This window comes from Labeo rohita, chromosome 19, assembly GCF_022985175.1.
Source record: "Labeo rohita strain BAU-BD-2019 chromosome 19, IGBB_LRoh.1.0, whole genome shotgun sequence".
NCBI classification, from domain to species: domain Eukaryota; kingdom Metazoa; phylum Chordata; class Actinopteri; order Cypriniformes; family Cyprinidae; genus Labeo; species Labeo rohita.
The window spans coordinates 25254294-25273152 of record NC_066887.1 but is presented as its reverse complement, the minus strand read 5'-3'; the positions used below and the strand labels follow the sequence as shown (position 1 = coordinate 25273152).

Genomic DNA, 18859 nt, shown 5'->3' with positions numbered 1-18859 from the left:
ACGACGGACCCGAGAGGTGACAGTGGAGAGGGAGTCCAAAAATAGAGGAAAATCTTCTCGACATGCTTCGAGTAAGACCACCGGCGGAAGAGCAGTAGTCTACATTTAGATTTATAACCATCCGGATAAGACATCTGGAAAATACATTCCCCGTGTCTTCATTCCCACTACTTTCTCTAACACACACACCACATAGTTTGACCGGAAACAAAAGCTTTTCTTACTTAAATCTATTATATGAGACAGATATGTGACAATTTAAATCAATGCAAATTTCACAATTTACTCTATAAACAACCAAAAATTACAGACTGTAAATGGGATCAAGACATGATGTAGGCCGAGCCTGTGTGTCTGCAAGCGTAACCATAGTGTCATGACCCTAATTTATTTACAAGCATTTAACCTGGTGTTAAGTTTATGAAATATAGTCTTTCCATTTGCTAAATATTATACTGCTGATTAATTAATTTCATTTTAGAAAGGTAATGAAGTAAACAATGGAAATTACTGTAGATGCAGAGGGGTGCAACGTGCTTAAAACTTTAGAAATGAGACTAACATTATCAAATATGTTTTTTAAAAAATGTGATAAAGGTGATTTTGATAAATAAATTGAAAATGCGACACTTTCAGGCCCAAATTTAAACACTTCTAATGTTATGGTCTTTTTATGATGAACTACTATTATTGTATTATTTTGTAAATGTTATGTGGGAAATACATAACACATATAGTAGAAACATAAAAATGTACATAAATGTAAAGGAAAATTAAACAAATAAATAAGCCTTATAACCTCATATGTTTTGCATTAAGCTTTAAAAATTGTCAGTAAAAACTTTTAAACAGTTAAAAAATAATAAATGCTGTTCTTTTTATTCATACTTTTATATTGTTATCAAAAATTATATTTCAAATAAAAGCTAGTCTTTATTTATCAAAAAAGTGTGTGTGTATATATATATATATATATATATATATATATGTTAAGCATATCTCAGTTTTGTATAGAAAAATACTATGAGAAATGTTTTAAAAACAGCATATTAAAACTTAAAAACATAATATATTAAAATATTATATTCAAATTAAAAAATAATTAATGTAAAATGTTATTAATTATAATAACATTTTACAAAATTAGTTTTACTGTATATTTGATTCAATAAATGCAGTATGTACCACAAACTTTTGAATCGTAGTATAATATTGTTTAGTATTATCTATTTTTTTTTAAATTACGTTTGTGATTAATCGCATCCAAAATAAAAGTTTTTGTGTGTGTACTGTGTATATTTATGTATATATGAAGACACACACAAACAGTATATATTTTGAAAATATTTACATGTATGTATTTATATTCATATAATTTATATGATATATATAAATATATTTTATATATAAATACATTTTTCTTAAATATACAAATGCATGTGTGTGCATTTATATATATATTGAATGTGATTAATCGCGATTAATTGTTGCCCTGCAGTAACGTTACACACAGCTATAAATTTATATTTTATCTTGCTTAAAACATGTTCCTGTGGTTTAGTCCTATATTATTTTTCAGAGAATATGAAACGTGTCTATATGTGTTACTATATGCAGTTTTATTGAATTTAGCCTCTCACTTTCAGTTTTGGAACAGGCCCATGTGGATGATAGGTTTATCAAGTATCTCTCTTCCTCATAACACATCTCACTCTCATTCCATGCGTCTATCCAGTTACTTTCACCCGTTCCCACAGTACATGTAATCCCTTGCTTTCTCCATATTTCACCCCCTCCTCTCTTCTCATCTCATCCCAGTCTGCTTCTACACCTACGGTCTTCTACACCCCCCCACAGACCCCCTCCATCCGCCATAGATTGGAACTACCCCCTTTCTACCCAGGGCCTGTAATACTAGCTGCTAGGCTAATAATAGCTTCGGTGTGACCCAATGTTCACAGCCACACTTCCCCACACACCTCTGTGTGGATCTTTCTATCTTCCAATTTGTTCATCCGTCTTTCAAGGAGTCCCAAGTAAAGCTGGAAACCTATAATCAGGCGACACTGTCATGCTAACTAGCACTAGACAGCTAACAACAAATGCAGCGCTCAGGCAATGTGTGCAGTGGACACATGCATGTACATTGAGCACAACCAAAGATTTTGCGTTTTAATATAAAGTAATACTAAGAACACATCTACAGATGAAGCTAAAGTGCATTGGAAAGAGATTTTGATGGTATGCTGCTGTGCTTTACAGTAGGTCATGCTGATGGCTGTATGGGAAGGCTATCGAGGCAATTGTCATGGTGTCATCACGTGATGTTATGTAAAGTCATATGTAATTCTGTTGAAGGTCTTCTAAAATAGATGTTCTTCCCATGCTGGGATGACCACACTTCTCAACATATCCCAGTATGCCTGGCCTTTCTGTTGAGGCTTTTTCATTTGGTAACTTTGCTAAATGTACATTTGTGTATAGCAAAAATATAAAAATAAATCAAATTAATAAACTCATGTGCATTGCACTGTGCTGGTAGTGTTAACTAAAATTACACCTATTAAATTTTTTGGGGGGGAATTTAAATAAATCTGAAATAAAATCTAATCTTAATAAATATTAGATGAAAAACTGATGAGAGATTAAACATTGCATTAGCAAATAACTGAAATAAACACTTTAAAGGTGAAGTACAAAAATTACAAAAATACTAAAACTACAAATAAAATGAAATCTAAATAAAATAAAAACAAGTGCATATCAAAATACAAAAACAAACTAAAATTTAAAAAACTGAAAATATAAATTTGAAATATAAATAAAAACCTTATACTAAAAAATTCTGTACATGAGACAAATAGCTGAGATTCAGGTTGACAGCGTAACAGTGAATCATCAAAATATGCAACCAATAATATCATAAAAACTCTTAAATAAATAAGTCACTGTAAAGTACAATGGCTAAAGCTAAAGCCCTGTTTGCAGTACAAATGATAAACAGCTTAAGGTCACCAAGTTTGTGATGTTGGTTGCTAGTAGCCATTTCTAATATCCAACTGATAAATCTCTACAATCCCACTGGTTATTGCTGCATGGAATATCTGATCATCTGCATATAGCTGAACTTATAGAAATTAACTGATTACACAAAAAATATTGACTTTTAGTTGTTTTGTTGCTGCAAATCACTGTAAGAGTAAAGTATTCTGTAAGTGAGCCATAACCCAAAATACATCTATTGATCGAACTTTTACACACGGTTTCTCTTGCTTATTTAATCAATGTTACATGCTGTACTATTCAATAAATCACAGTGACATGTCGCACAAAAGATGACCTCAACTGATTACATAAGAAAGCAATACTACATTGTTTATATTACACTCTAACCAAGATGTATTGCCGCCATTTCAAATGCTCAAATGTTCAACCTCATTCATCTCCCCTTCAGTCAAAGCGGCAAACAGAGCAGTTCTGGAGCTCAAGGGAACGCACTGATGGTCTCTCATGACAGGCTGAGATTAAGGAAGACATTTATAATCTATGATTGGGTTTCCACTTACACTACTGTTCGAAAGTTTTTTTTTTTTAAGAAATTAAAGGGATAGTTCACCCAAAAATGAATATTCTGTCATTAATTACTCACCCTCATGTTGTTCCAAACCTGTAAGGCCTTTGTTCATCTTCAGAAGACAAATTAAGATATTTTTGATGAAATCCAAGCGCTTTCTGACCCTGCATTGACAGCAACACAACTGACACGTTCAAGGCCCAGAAAGGTAGTAAGGACATCGTTAAAACAGTCCATGTGACATCAGTTGTTTAAACAGCGTTGGGGGTAACGCATTACAAGTAACGCGAGTTACATAATAATATTACTTTTTTCAAGTAACTAATAAAGTAACGCATTACTTTTGAATTTCTAAGAAAATATCTGAGTTCATTTTTCAATTAAGTAACGCCAGTTACTTTTTCCCTATTTATTGATTGACAAGTCTCCTGTCGGAAAATTGGGAGTAAACATGATGTTACTGTATTCTAGACTAAATGTGAACATGCATTAATTCATCTCACTCACAAAAAACAGATTCAGTATTCCTCAAAATGAATAAAAACAGTGAAATGCAAACTCAGAATATGACACAACCCTGCAATAATTAAATGTTATAATAAAACAAATGTCCTTTATGTATTTAATCCCATTTTATTAACCAGTGTCTTTGCTGCTGACCTTCAATGATGCAATTCAACCATACTAATAAGCAAACATTACTTTAGATAAACTAACATTTGTGCTTCATTTTTTTATAGCTGAAGATTGATCTCCTGCATCAGCCTAAAGTGAATTAATTTCACTTTTGCTGTAAAAGGGCTTTTACATTAGAATTGTTTTATATTAAAAATAAAGAAGCAAGCCCTGCCCAGATTGAAAAAGTAATGCATAAATAACATAACACATTACTTTCCATAAAAAGTAACTAAGTAACATAATTAAAATTGTAGCAAAATTGTAATGCAGTACTTTTAAAAGTAACTTTCCCCAACACTGGGTTCAAACTGAATTTTATAAAGCTACGAGAATGCACAAATATAAAAAAAGATTTTATTCAACAATTTCTATTTTAATGATGTCCTTGCTACCTTTCTGGGCCTTGAATGTAACAGTTTGCATATCTGTCTGTGCAGGGTCAGAAAGCTCTTGGATTTCATCAAAAATATCTTAATTTGTTTTCTGAAGATGAACGAAGTTCTTACAGGTTTGGAACAACATGTAATTAATGACAGAAGTTTCATTTTTGGGTGAACTAACCCTTTAATAGCAAGGATGCATTTAACTGATCAAGAGACAGTAAAGACATTCATAATGTTACAAAAGATTTGTATTTCAATTAAATGCTGTTCTTTTTATTCAATAATCCTGAAAAAATGTATATGGTTTTCACAAAAATATTAAGCCGCACACCTGTTTCCAACACTGATAATAACAATGTTCCTTGAGCATCAAATCAGCATATTAGAATTATTTCTGAAGGAAATCTGATCCTGTGACACTGAAGACTGAAGTAATAATACTAGAAAATTCAGCTTTGCACCACAGGAATAAATTATATTTTAATATATATTAAACTAGAAAACACAGATTTAAAATTGTAATAATATTTCACAATATTACTGTTTTTACTGTATTTTTAATCAAATAATTGCAGCCTTGGCAAGCATAAGAAACCTTCAAAAAATCTTACCGAACCGACTTTTGAACAGTAGTGTATGGAAGTCTTTGATTTTAAATCTTAGAAAATGAAACATTTTCTATGTGCAGTATATGTTAAAAAAAATAGATAGCATCCTGAAAAAAGATCTGATAAAAAAAGAATCTAAATGTCGACTTTTTTTTTTTTGCAAAATGCACTTGACTTGCAGAGGATTTAAAAGTCAAGCTCAAAACAGAAATCAAGAAAAAAAGACAAATTATTATAATCTACACTTTAAATCTAGAATGATTATGAAAAATGACTTTTTGCAAAGTCATTCTAATTGAAGAATCACTAATTAACCTTCTGTTTGTAAAGTCACAGTATGACTTTTTGTCTAAAAGTTGCACTGCAAACTTATTCAAATAAACAAAACTATTAGTACACACCTCTTCTGAAGCCTATACGAAAATGAGAGATGGAATAAAAATGACAGGAGGAAAATGATTAACTCCTGTTGCACTTTCCCGCGAGTTCTGCAGCTCAGCGCTCAACACAGTGACTCAGTCAGTACAGACAGAAATATACACGTCATGCAAAGATTGTGCAACATCTTCGAGCTCATATGATTTCAAACGACAGAACAGCAATTCACAGACTAAAGAGTAACCAGACAGAAGAAAGAGCAAAAAGAGAAAGGGCGAGAGAGACAGAGAGAGAGCAGGAGAGAGACAGTGACTGACCACGGTCTGCTGGTATCTCAGAGCCTTCCTTTGCGACGCATCTGCGGCCATTGACACACTGTCACTGACCCAAAAATAAACCGCCTGTCTGTCTTAGCATTCCCACCCTGGGGTGGCATGGACTGAGGGAGAGAGGGCACATGCAAGTTCTGTCGCTCGAGCTCTCTTTCCTGGCTTTACGCATGCACTGCCATCTCTCTCTCACACACCTTCTCATGTGGTGCAACACAGCAGTCCGGTTGCCTGACTAAGCCCTGAGTGTATGTGGACGTGCCTGTGCTTGGGACACATACATGTGTTTATGCATGTGTGTGAGAGCTTGTGACTTACAAAGAGAGCGTAGATGCCAAACTAAACCCATCTGGTCCTTCATTAGCAGGGATGGTTTGTTTAACAGTGGCCAATTCTGTCGCCCCTGGCAACAAACTAAGACTTTGATCACCTGTTCATTTGGAAAGGGGCACAGTGAGGGTTTGAGTGGCTGAGGGAACTCCCCGTCCTCCATGAAACATGATGAGGGCTGCAAGGGAGGACCAAAACGGCCAGTGCCATCTCTGATTCGCCCTTTTCATCAGTGATGATCAACTGAATGTTAAACAATATATTTCATGACACAGATACAGTTTTTGATCATGTGACGAATAGAATATTTATAGAACTATTAGCATTTAATATGACAATGGATAATACTACCACAGACTACAAATTGGGATTAATAATAAGATTACAAATTCAGATTAGTTAGATGCTTAAAGTATACCATATTCAACTCTAAAGTGTTTATAATATTTCCAAACACATCCAGACCAGAATGTAGATGAGTTTGTTTCTTTATCTGAACAAATTTGGAGAAATTTAACATTATATTACTTGCTCACCTTTGCAGTGAATAGGTGCCGTCAGAATTAGAGTCCAAACAGCCGGTTAAAACATCACAATAATCCACATATAATCAACATGACTCCAGTCCATCAGTTAACATGCTGTAAAGTAAAAAGCTGTGCATTTGTTAGAAATAAATCCAAGGTTTATTAAAGTTAAAGTTTTAACTTTAAACTGTCGCTTCTGTCTAAAATAGCCATAATTAAAGCTGCAAGCAGCTTGAAAGGGCCCTCGCACCCGGGCTCACCACCACCCGGAGGCTTTAGGAAAACAATGAACGGTGAGCAATATAAATTTAAAGTGGTAAATATAGAAGGAATATGTCAAAGACATTTATATGTGCCAAACTTCCTGCTACCAGGTGGTGGTGCTATGACTATAACTAGATATTGGCATGTAGATGTCTTCAGGACAGGGCTTTTATAAAACATGATGTTTGGTGCAGATTGAGTTAGGGTAAAGCATGACATATCCTGTTGCCAACAGGTGGCACTATGATTATAACTGAATATTGACCTTTAGATGTCTTTACGCCAGGACTCTTACCAAACATGTGAAGTTTGGTACAGATTGTACATTGCATGTTTATGTGAAGAACAAATAATTTCCTGTTGCCAGCAGGTAGCGCTATGATTATAAGAGAATATCGGCCTTTAGATGAGTTCAGGCCAGGACTCTTATCAAGCGTGTGAAGTTTGGGGCAGATCTGACATTGTATGGCTGAGTTACAACAACTTCTATTCCCACTGTGAAATATCAAACTTTGCCAGGCCGCCATGGACACGCCCTTTAATGAAAACTAACTTTAGTGTAAAATGACCAAATATAATGCTGATGTCATTAAATCTCTATGACGAGTTTGTTAGAGTGTAAAACATGCCACTTCCTGTTGCCAGCAGGTGGCGCTATGACTATAACGGAATATGGTCATGGACATGTGTTCAGGACAGGACTCTTATTGAATATGTTAATTTTAGTGCAGATCAGTCACTGTATGCCTGAATTATAACAACTTCCTGTTTAATGGTGAAACATCGAAGTTTGTCAGGCCGCCACGGACACTCCCTTCAACGAAAACTCAAGATCTTCGCAATTTAATGTCACAAAGGGCTTTAGATTACACTGACCAAATTTGGTGTTGATCTCTAGGAGGTGTTTGTTTAATACAAAGCCTGAAAATGGCAAAAATGCACAAAACTTGCAGAGAAAATTCAAAATAACAGACTTCCTGTTGGTTTTCAGACTTCATACCGGTGGAGGTTTTTTTTAAAGGTATTGGTGTATTACATGTGTACTGAATTTTATCCATTTATGTGAAATGTGTGAAATTTTAAAGGTGGCGCTATGGAGCCATTTTGCCACATCCACTTCTAAAACCCATATCACATGTACATTCTTTAAAACTTTTGATTTTTACAACAAATTCTGATTTTTTGGTGAACTTTTCCTTTAAGGTCTTTTCACATACAGGTAGATTTTCATGCAAATATTTAATTAAACGTTCCATGGCAAGCATATTAAGATATGACAACTGAGCCAGTCTCATTGAATCAACTGCTTGTCGTACAGTGATGTATGGCAGAAACTCAGGTGTAGGCGGAGCTTAAAGAAACAGCTGTAATATGAGGGTGTGACAGCAAGAATGCACATAGATGACAACCAGCAAAGACAGAGAGCACTTGTAGAATACGAAGAGATAGGACCAAGAGGATGATACTTAAAGAATAAGTACAGCAGAAACACCACTTTTCAAACAGTGAACAGAAACAAAACCACCTCTGACAACAGGGGATGACCAAGTTTGGAAAATGAGAAATAGTTCCACCATTCTTCACAGAAGAAGACATGTAAGTTCATTAATATGCTAACTATATACATTTATATGCACATATTATTTTGCGTCTTTTTATATCTTACACACATAACACACTTAAACACATAACGTAACAACATAATATATCTATATACATATACATACACATACATACATATATACATATACATATATAATAAATGTGAAAACACAAATCTTGAAAGACATTTTCACTGGCTAAATTCTAGTCAAATCGAGATTTGACATATCACAAAGTTGATATTTACATTTTACAGAGCTCACACTGGTGAAGTTTGTTGTGCACTTTTTCACTTCACTTAATGTGAAGAGAGAAATGTAGAGAAACCGGTAGAGTGAATGTCTGGCAGTCTCATACACAAACTCAAGATGTCAAAGTCAAATGGAAAGAATGTGCTGACAAAGGATGATTAGTAGTGGGAGTGTTCAAGGCATGACGTTGTCACAATGTAATGTTTTTGTACTACAAATTCCAATGTCGTAACTACAAGTGTAGATCATATTTTCTTTTCAAGCCAGTGTTTTGTACAGAGCTTAAAGCTCCAATATTATCACGATGATATTACAACAAATATTAAGCTGTGATTAAATAGGATGGGACTCCACAAGTGCTTACATGTTTCACTACACATAAAAATGTCAGTGACAATTAAAACAGAGTTAAACTTGTTTATGATTGATACTTAAAAGCTTTGTGAAACGTACAAATCATTTACTCACAATACATGCACACTAACAAAACATACCAAATAATCACATGCAGCAAACTACATGGGTAATCAATGTCAAACATTTAAGTCTGGTTTTATGTCTTTCAAAGAGCTGCCAAACTGCACACATGCACTGCATGATTATGCCAGAGATGTGATCCTAAACTCATAAAATGCATAAGCTGATGCATGTGAATAGCACTGCACTTGATATACTGGATATCAGTTTACATGTAGTGTTTTGAAGTTGGTGCTTTGCCATATCTCATTAATATATTTATATTTGTCCTTTTACAGCATGTCTAATTCAACTAACGCAACATTTGTATGTGTACCAGGCAGTCTTTGTGGTAAGTAGTGTGTTATGTTCAATTTATTAGCTTTAGTCTCTCTACACTTTACCAAAAAGTTTAGAGTCAATGAGGTTTTATAATACTTTAAATTTTAAATAAGAAATGTATTTTTTTAATTTACAAAGGATGCTATTCATTAAGGATGTAATGATATCAAAATCCCATGATACGATAATATTGCAAAATGAATTCCACAATACAATATTTACTGTGATATTTAAAAAAAGAAAAGACAAATGAAGAATTGGAAAAAATGTAACAACCTATACATTTTAAAGTTAAATTACTCTATCTAATGTACTTTGAGAGTTCAAAATTAGAGTTCCAAACCATGTTCTTAACTACGAAAACTAAAAAAAATTGAATTAATTTGTATCTGAACTTTAAAGTGTACTCAACCCACTTTTTAGTTGTGATACAGTCTCACTCCAAATTACATTCACATTGGTGTTTTAGAAAGCCAAATAATAACAACTATGACAGTAATAGCCATATATTGTAAAACAATTGCACTGCAAAATAAATGAAAATGAATATATATAGGTATATTATTTTTGCTTTACACTACAGTAAGGAAATTACAATACTTCTTTCCTAATTTCTACACTTGAAAGAAATATTTTGAATTTGGACCGCAGTAACGTTACCCATTTAAACTGCTAGCTGTCAACAATTCATACTTTTAAGCTTTTATTTTGACTGAAACAGCAGTAGAGCTTTTATTTTGAAGGAAAACCCCAGCTTCAGTGAAAACAGGATTACAAAAACACGTCTCACTACAAATCTAGTGAAATTCTGTAATCATCTGCCATGAAAATAAAGCATAACTGGTGGCTGTTGTGTTCACAAACGCACACTGCACTCACAGCACATGCAATAAACGAGTTCACTGCATTCATTCACTGTGAACGGAGCCGTTCTGAGGCGTGGAAAACACCGGATCACGAGCTGATCGCCTGAACGATGTGCACGCTTCACTTTGACACGCACAACGAAAACAGACTTGATGAAGGGCCATGGATTAAGCCACACTGCACTTTCGGTTTTAGTTCGTTTGACAGATACTGTGCCAAAGCATAATGGCCCAAAACACAACTTTAAAGACCTTTTATGTTAGAATAAGTTTAAATATATGTTAAAAACTACACTTTTTGCCCGAAAGACCTATCGTATATCATAACGTGACCACAGTTTTGGATATTATTACATCCCTATTAAATCAATAGTTACGCTTGGTGACATTTTCCCCAAATTCTTGAACCTTCACTTCTTCTACAATAATTATCTCTTCAGTTTGATATTTAAAATTTACACACTCATATCTTATGAAAGCGACCAAGATTTTTTAACTAGGGGGCAAGTTACCTGGACCACTAGTCAACTAAATTATTTTAAGAAACCCCTGAATAATTAGGCTGCTTCCAGGCCTTTACATAATATTAAAAAAATACACCAATAAGAAGAAAAGGACAAATGAACATGATTCAACCTCATCATCTACACTAGCGCCACTGTAGACAAAAAGGACTGCACTTTTTATTGGTGTAAAGGAAGTGGGAGGAGACTAGAGCAATAAAGACAGTGATCAGATGTCTCATTGCATGACACACACTAAATTCCCTCGCCCTGTGATTAAAACATGCAAACGTGACACAAAGAATTCAGCTTGCTAATCCCGTTGTGTTTCTATTTTCTTTGCAGAGGTGCTTTTTTATGAAGTCGAACTGATTGTCATTCCGGTGCTGTTTCTGCTGGCTTTTCTTGTCACGCTGATCATTTTGTTCGTGCTCAAATGCTCCCACAAGCCTTCACATCATTATGACAACCACAAAAATGAAAAAGATGACACACAACAACATCATAACACATACAGGCACCGTAACAGCAACAGACGGCACCTGCAAGGCATTGACGGTAGCTACGGAATCTGACTTTGTTACACACTAACTACTCAAGTCGCTGCTTGTTTGTTGTGTTTATTTAGAGGTCTTCTGGGTTCATGCATGATAGAAATGTTTCTATATAAGCCTTGCTGACCATGCATGATCGCTATGTTTATTTAAAGGGTTTCCCTTTATGAATGATCACAATGTTTATTAATAGATTATCTGTCTTGTTCAGTGATTATCAAAGTGTTTATTGAAAGGCTTTCTCACAGGTTCATACACCAGATTCTTTTAACAATTTTTTTCTCTCTTAATCATTTAATTTACTTCGCAACAATAGCTCCAGCGGAGCTGAACCCACTGGAACATGAGGTTATTCCCATGACCGCCCAACCTCACCATGACATGCAGAATTCAAGCCCTGCAGTACCTCAGGAAACCACCGAGAGGCATCCAGGCTCCTTCCAGCTGGTCTCTCCACTTCCTCTCACCTTCTCAGTAAAACAAGACAACATCTTCACGTTGCACAGAGCTGTCATCGACAGACAGCCAGTCATTTTACGAGTGCTTAAAGGTAAGTTTGTATTATTTTATTATTTTTTATTATTAATATTATTTTTATTTGATTTTAATAATATTAATATATTACACTGTTTATATATTTTATACTATTATATTTAATATTACTGTAATTTAGTAATTTTAGTACTTGTTTCACTGTATTTAGTTGCCAAAGCAACATTTCTCTTTTTTTAGTTTCATCTAATATTTGTAGTTAGGTTGATCTTGTACAAAACAAGTTAATTTAAATATGTCACCACAAAGCACATGGTGCTTTACCTAAAAATACCTCAGGGTTTGCAACCAGAATGTTAAAGGTTTGATTCTTTGATTCTGAGCTAAAACACCTCACCATTATGGATAGCAAGTTACACAGGTAGATACAGTGCCTTGCGAAAGTATTCATACCCCTTCATTTTTTTCACGTTTTGTTATGTTGCAGCCTTATGTTAAACTGCTTTAAACTACTTTTTATCCATATCAGTCTACACTCCAAACACATAATGGCAAAGCAAAAAACAGGGTTTTAACAACTTTGCAAATTCATTAAAACATAAGTACATTGCATAAGTATTCATACCCTTAACTCAGTACTTAGATGAAGCACCTTTACAGCCTCAAGTCTTTTTGGGCATGATGTGACAAGTTTTGCACATCCGAATTTGGCAATTATTTGCCATTATTTTCCTCACATCTCTGTCAGCTTGGTTGGGGGCAGATACACATTTTCAGGTTTCTCCAGAAATGTTTGATTGGGTTCAGTCCCAGGCTTTGATTGGACCACTCAATGATGAGCAGAGTGCCTGGTTACCTCCATACATGATGCCTGGAATTGAGGTTCATCAGATCAGAGAATCTGAGAGTTCTTTAGATGCTTTGTTGCAAATTCCAAGTGGGTTTTCACGTGTCTTCACTGGAGGGTGAAGATTGAGTTTGGCCACACCGCCATAAAGCCCAGATTGGTGGAGTGTTGCAGTTATGTTTGTCCTTCTGTAAGTTTCTCACATATGCATATATAATCATGGAGCTCAACTAGAGTGACCACCTGCTTCTTGGTCAGCAGTCTAATCAAGGCTCTTCTCCATCAGTTGCTCAGTTTGGTCAGGAGGCCAGCTCTAGGAAAAGTCCTAGTTGTTCCAAACTTCTTTGATTATCGACAATGGAGGCTACATGCTTCTGTGAACCTTCAGTGCAGTAGTTTTTTTTCTGAATTCTTCCCCAGATCTGTGCCTTGACACAATCCAGTCTCTGAGCTCTACAGGCAGTTCTTTTGATCTCAGGGAATGTTTTTTTTTTTTCTGATATGCATTTTCAGCTGTTATATTAGGGGTTTGTGCCTTTCCAATCGTACTCATTCAAATGAAGTTGCTACAGGTTAACTCCCCTCGAAGTGTAGTAACATATACAAGTGACATGAATGCTTCTGAGCTAAATTTCAAGTGTCCCAGAAAAGGGTATGAATACTTATGCAATGGAATCATTTAAGTTCTTTATTTCTAATACAATTTTAAAGTTGCTACAAACCTGTTTTGTGCTTTGCCATTATGGTGTATGGAGTGTAAATTGATGTGGGGAAAAAGTAATTTAAAGCAGTTTAATATAAGGCTGCAACATAACAAAACATGAAAAAATGAAGGAGTATGAATACTTTCGCAGGGCACTGTACATAGAAGACAGACAGACACACAGAATGATAAACAGATAGATAAACAGATATAGATAAACAGATAAGACAGACAGACAGACAGACAGATAGATAGATAGATAGATAGATAGATAGATAGATAGATAGATAGGCTGACAAACTTACTTTCTTCTACTTTTTCTTCCATGCAGAATCAGCCAATGACAGGGAGCGCCAGTCTTTTCTGGGGTTTGCTCACTTCTTTTCAGAGTTGGGGCCGCATCCATCGCTGCCCAGACAGCTGGGGGTGGTCAGCATGCATACACCCTTGATGACTGCAGTAGAAGAGCTGGAACATCGAGACCTGCTGAGCTTCCTGTGGAGGTGTAGACAGGTACATGAGTAATGCTTAATTTTCAGTCTTGCAAGGGACAATGATAAAACTAGCTTGGCTAGATTAACTAACGTTTCATTCCTGTGTTGACATATTTTCTTATGAAACAGGAAGTTGGGCGTAGGACATATGAAAAGGGATTATCCTCATTTTTAGCTTACATTACATGAATTTGCAGAATATTCTCAACCTAGCAATCATTTTATTGAACAAAAATGCAAGAAATGTTCCTTGAGCACCAAATCAGCATATTACAATGATTTCTAAAGGATCATGTGACACTGAAAACTGCAGTACTGATGCTGAAAATTAAACTAAAAGTCTAAAAGCTGATATAAATATGACACTACTAGTAAAAAACTGAAAATAAACCCTTGCATTGATCACAATTTGCACTGCTCAGGTCAGCTGAGAGTGCGCGATACAGAAGTTGTGTCATTCCTGATGATCTAATTTGTAATGGACTGATTAAAAGTCAAACGGCCAGTTTAAACCTCACCTTTGTTTTGACTGCTTGTATATCTATTTCACAGGACCATACAGGTCGGGAGTCACCATGTGACATGACTGAAAGGCGAATCTTTACCATGGGCGCTCAGATCGCATCTGCTCTGGTTAGATAACAAATCAGCTTGCAAAATATATACAATCATATTGACAAATGAGTTCCATCACAAAAGCCTGGCAACAATGTATATTTATGAATGTAGAGATTTTATGAGCCACACCAGCCACGCACACAATAGCAAGTTCATAAATCAGTGAGGCTTTTACTTTGTTTGACTTTGGCATGAATTAATCATGGTCAGTCATGAGCACTTAACCGAAACATTTATGATTTACAATGTACAAAAAATACTTTGTCACACCCAAGATCACGCTCTTGTTCTAAAACAACCTGTTCTGGAATCACAGGAGTATCTGCATAGTAAGAGCTACATCCATGGCAGTGTGAAAGCTAGAAGCATCCTGGTTGGTCGGGATTTGTCAGTCAAGCTGTGGGGTTTGGGTTCAGCATATCGCAGAAAAACAAATACAGGCTCTGTAGAAGATGTGGAAATGAGAAAGTGGCAAGCTCCAGAAGTGTTAGCACGACAACCTCTCCAGCAAAGCAGTGACGTGTGAGTTTATTGTGATGATTATTTGTATTTTCAGTGAATGTTTTTGATCTTGACATTGTATCCATTTCTGTTTATTCCTCCATAGATGGTCCTTTGGCATTTTGTTGTATGAGATGGTGACATTAGGTGAGTGTCATCCAGTATTCTAAAAGTCTCCAGTACAGCTACAGCTGTAAGGCTGTAGTAGAGCTCCATTTGTATGGAAAAAAAATAATAATAATCAAATTATGAAGTTGTTCAAAGCTTTTTATGTCATTGTTTATAATCTCAGGAGACCCACCCTTTCCCAATATCATGGCCAGCGAACTTCTGCAGCATTTACAGAGAGTGAACACACTAAAGAGACCACCAAATTGCTCTAATATACTGTACGTCACTTAACCCATACATATACAGTAAATATGTTTATGTAAAAAAAACAAAAAACATATATTTAATAAAGGAGAAATTCACTTCCAGAACAAAAAATTGCAGATAATGTACTCACCCCCTTGTCATCCAAGATTTTCATGTCTTTCTTTCTTCAGTCGTAAAGAAATTATGTTTTTCAAGGAAGACATTTCAGAATTTTTCTTCATATAGTGGACTTCAATGGTGCCCCGATTTTGAACTTCCAAAATGCAGTTTAAATTCGGCTTCAAACGATCCCAAATGCAAGAAAGGTGTTATCTAGCATAACGGTCAGTTATTTTCATCTTTTAAAAAATACACTTTATATACTTTTTAATGTCAAACGCGCATCTTGTCTTGCTCTGCCTGAACTCTGTTTTTTTCCGGTTCAAGACAGTTAGGGTATGTCGAAAAACTCCCATCTTATGTTCTCCCTCAACTTCAAAATCATCCTACATCGCTGTTCTACTTTTTTTGTTAAGGGTGTTTGATCTTTGCATGTTCACTTTGCAAAGACTGGGTCGGTACTTCTGTAGCGATGTAGGATGATTTTGAAATAATTTTTTGAAGCTGAGGGAGAAAATACAATAGGAGTTTTTCGACATAGCATAACTATCTTGAACCAGAATACACAGAGTTCAGCAGGGCAAGACAAGACAATTGTTTGGGGTTAAAAAGTGTTTACATTGTACTTTTTTTTTTATGAAAAGAACCAATCGTTTCGCTAGATAAGACCCTTCTTCCTCGGCTGGGATCATTTACAACCGCATTTGGGATCGTTTGAAGCTGATTTAAACTACATGTGAACTTTGGAAAGTTCAACCTCTGGGCACCATAGAAGTCCATTATATGAAGAAAAATCCTGAAAGGCTTTCCTTAAAAAAATATTTCTTTACGACTGAAGAAAGAAAGACAATAACATCTTGGATGACAAGGGGGTGAGTACATTATCTGTGAATTTTTGTTCTGGAAGTGGACTTCTCCTTTAAAATCAGCTACGAATCTATTCCGATAATGTTTTTCTTCTCTAGATACTCCATTATCAAATCCTGCTGTCAGTGGAAACCAAAGGATCGCGTCTCATTGGCTGAGCTGATCAGAAAGCTCCAATCAGGAGAGAGAAACGCCAATGATCAGGCAGTGCTGCGAGTGTCTGAGCCGCTGGACATGGAGAAATACATGCGGGAAGCAGGCTATGGAGAATCAGTCAACTATGCTGTGCTCTAATGTTCCTTTTTATGTCAGTCAAATCTAAGACTCACCAAAAGAGCTGCATATTAGCTATGAAAAAGTGAGCCGTCAAGGTTTGAGATTAGCACTTTAAAAGGATTACAGAATGTCACTGGTTACAGACAGTGACATCACTGTTAATTTTAAAGAAGAACATTATCTCATCAAACATGTGATATTATTCAGGATTTTAGTTTAAAAATAAAGGTTGAAAGGTTAATTGTAACACTGTAGAGAACGAGGGGATGTTACGTAAAATATGCAACAGCGAAAGATTGTGTCATACACATGCATAAATATGCAGCTAATAGACAAAAGCTACAATATAAACGTATAAAACAACACGCAAACAAACATTATTTATAACACGATCATTATTATTATCATTATTTATTTAGATTGGACTATATTGTACTGTAATGTTTACAGCCTAACGTTACTCCTCTAATTCAGATGATTTATTATTGGTATATTTATTGGTAACTGGAGACTCTATTGCATTATAATGATGCATGTACTTAAAATACACTATTTATTTATGTACATTTACTTTTTTCAGTTTAGTCATCATCGGTGCAGTTGTAAATAATGGTTACCCGACCTTTTAAGTCTACTTTTAAATATTTGGTTTTCCACTTACATCTTTAAGTCTGCGGTGTTTCCTTGAGGAAAACTACAGTTGGTTTTGTAATAGCCCTTCAATAATTGAGATTTCATCTGTATTTTGTCTAAACATGAAAGCTTCTCTTCACCTGTTGTTAACCAGAAGCACGCTTGATGACGCGTATGAGTGATACTAAAATCTGATTGGCTTCAAATCTTATTTTTGATGATGATTGGTTATTTACGTGGAACGACGCTAACGGAGGCAAATGACGCGGCGTCATTTGAATCTCAGTCCAGTCATTAAAAATACTTTTGTTATCGTAAAAATACACACACATATATATATATACACACTGCGTAAACTTAGTTATCTTGAATATGTGTTTGTGATGACAATTACTATAGGCAGCTCCAAAATACCACAACAAATACCACAAATGTGACCCTGGACCACAAAACCAGTCAAAAAAGCAGCACGGGTATATTTGTAGCAACAGCCAAAAATAAATTGTGTGGATCAAATGATCAATTTTTCTTTGAAGCCAAAAATCCTTTGGATGTTAAACAAAGATCATGTTCTATGAAGATATTTTATAAATTTTCTACTGTAAACTTAATTTTTTATTAGTAATATGCATGTATATATTAACATCAGGCATGTGTTTTTGCTTTAGAAAGTTTTTGAGGCTTTACTGTTAGCACAATGTCAGCTCTAAACTCCTAGATGATACAAGTTAAAGTAGTATGGTAGTAAAGTAGGTGTTGTGAGTAGGGTAATCTGAGCCTGGGGGTAAGTTGGGCCAGATGCTCACCCCTTCTTATGATTATAAATGATTATTTTACTGTGATTCTACATTACTTATCTTTAATTTTGTGCCAAACATGTTTGATTTTCTTTGTCTTGAACTTACGTTTTGTTCTAAAATTTTAAACAGGCCTTGTTTATAAAAATTGTCCAATAAAGTGTTTATAAAAATTGTATTTCCCTGCAACATTTAGGAGTGGGATGTTGAGTTCTGTAAGGTCAGTTGCAGTCTTTATTTTTAAATTCTTCAATTTGAACTTTATTTTATTCTGATTTTTTAAAATAATCTTAAATAGTCTTTAAAATTGTGAACTGTACCTTTAAATAAAACTTTTAAAAAGTCATCCATCCATTCATTCCATTATCCAAACCTCTTTTCCCCTTAGTGTGGTCTCTTTATTAGTGAGTCATTTTTATTAAATGTCTCTTCCTTTAATATAGAATGAGGTAAAAATGTTTAGTTTTACTTAAGCATAATCAGTGGCACATTTTAAATCCATGTGGCTG

At 35.0% G+C, this 18859-nt stretch overlaps 2 protein-coding genes across 3 annotated transcripts in view; one reads left to right on the top strand and one right to left on the bottom strand.

Annotated features, from left to right (window-relative positions):
- The window catches only part of clcn1a (chloride channel, voltage-sensitive 1a), a 33826-nt gene extending 27642 nt beyond the window's left edge, over nucleotides 1-6184 (bottom strand). For both annotated transcript variants that reach the window (XM_051136761.1, XM_051136762.1), the window contains exon 1: nucleotides 5939-6184. In XM_051136761.1, coding sequence (XP_050992718.1) covers nucleotides 5939-5989 — 51 coding nt within the window. In that variant the 5' untranslated portion in view covers nucleotides 5990-6184. The remainder of the gene's footprint in view (nucleotides 1-5938) is intronic.
- Nucleotides 6185-8486: 2302 nt separating this feature from the next.
- On the top strand, nucleotides 8487-18692 carry styk1a (serine/threonine/tyrosine kinase 1a). The gene is made up of 10 exons (XM_051136823.1): nucleotides 8487-8667; nucleotides 9680-9732; nucleotides 11437-11649; nucleotides 11962-12195; nucleotides 14019-14200; nucleotides 14734-14814; nucleotides 15116-15321; nucleotides 15407-15447; nucleotides 15593-15689; nucleotides 16743-18692. The coding sequence occupies exons 2-10, from the start codon at nucleotides 9681-9683 to the stop codon at nucleotides 16936-16938; spliced, it is 1302 nt and encodes a 433-aa protein (XP_050992780.1). The 5' UTR covers nucleotides 8487-8667; nucleotide 9680; the 3' UTR covers nucleotides 16939-18692.
- Nucleotides 18693-18859: the final 167 nt, after the last annotated feature.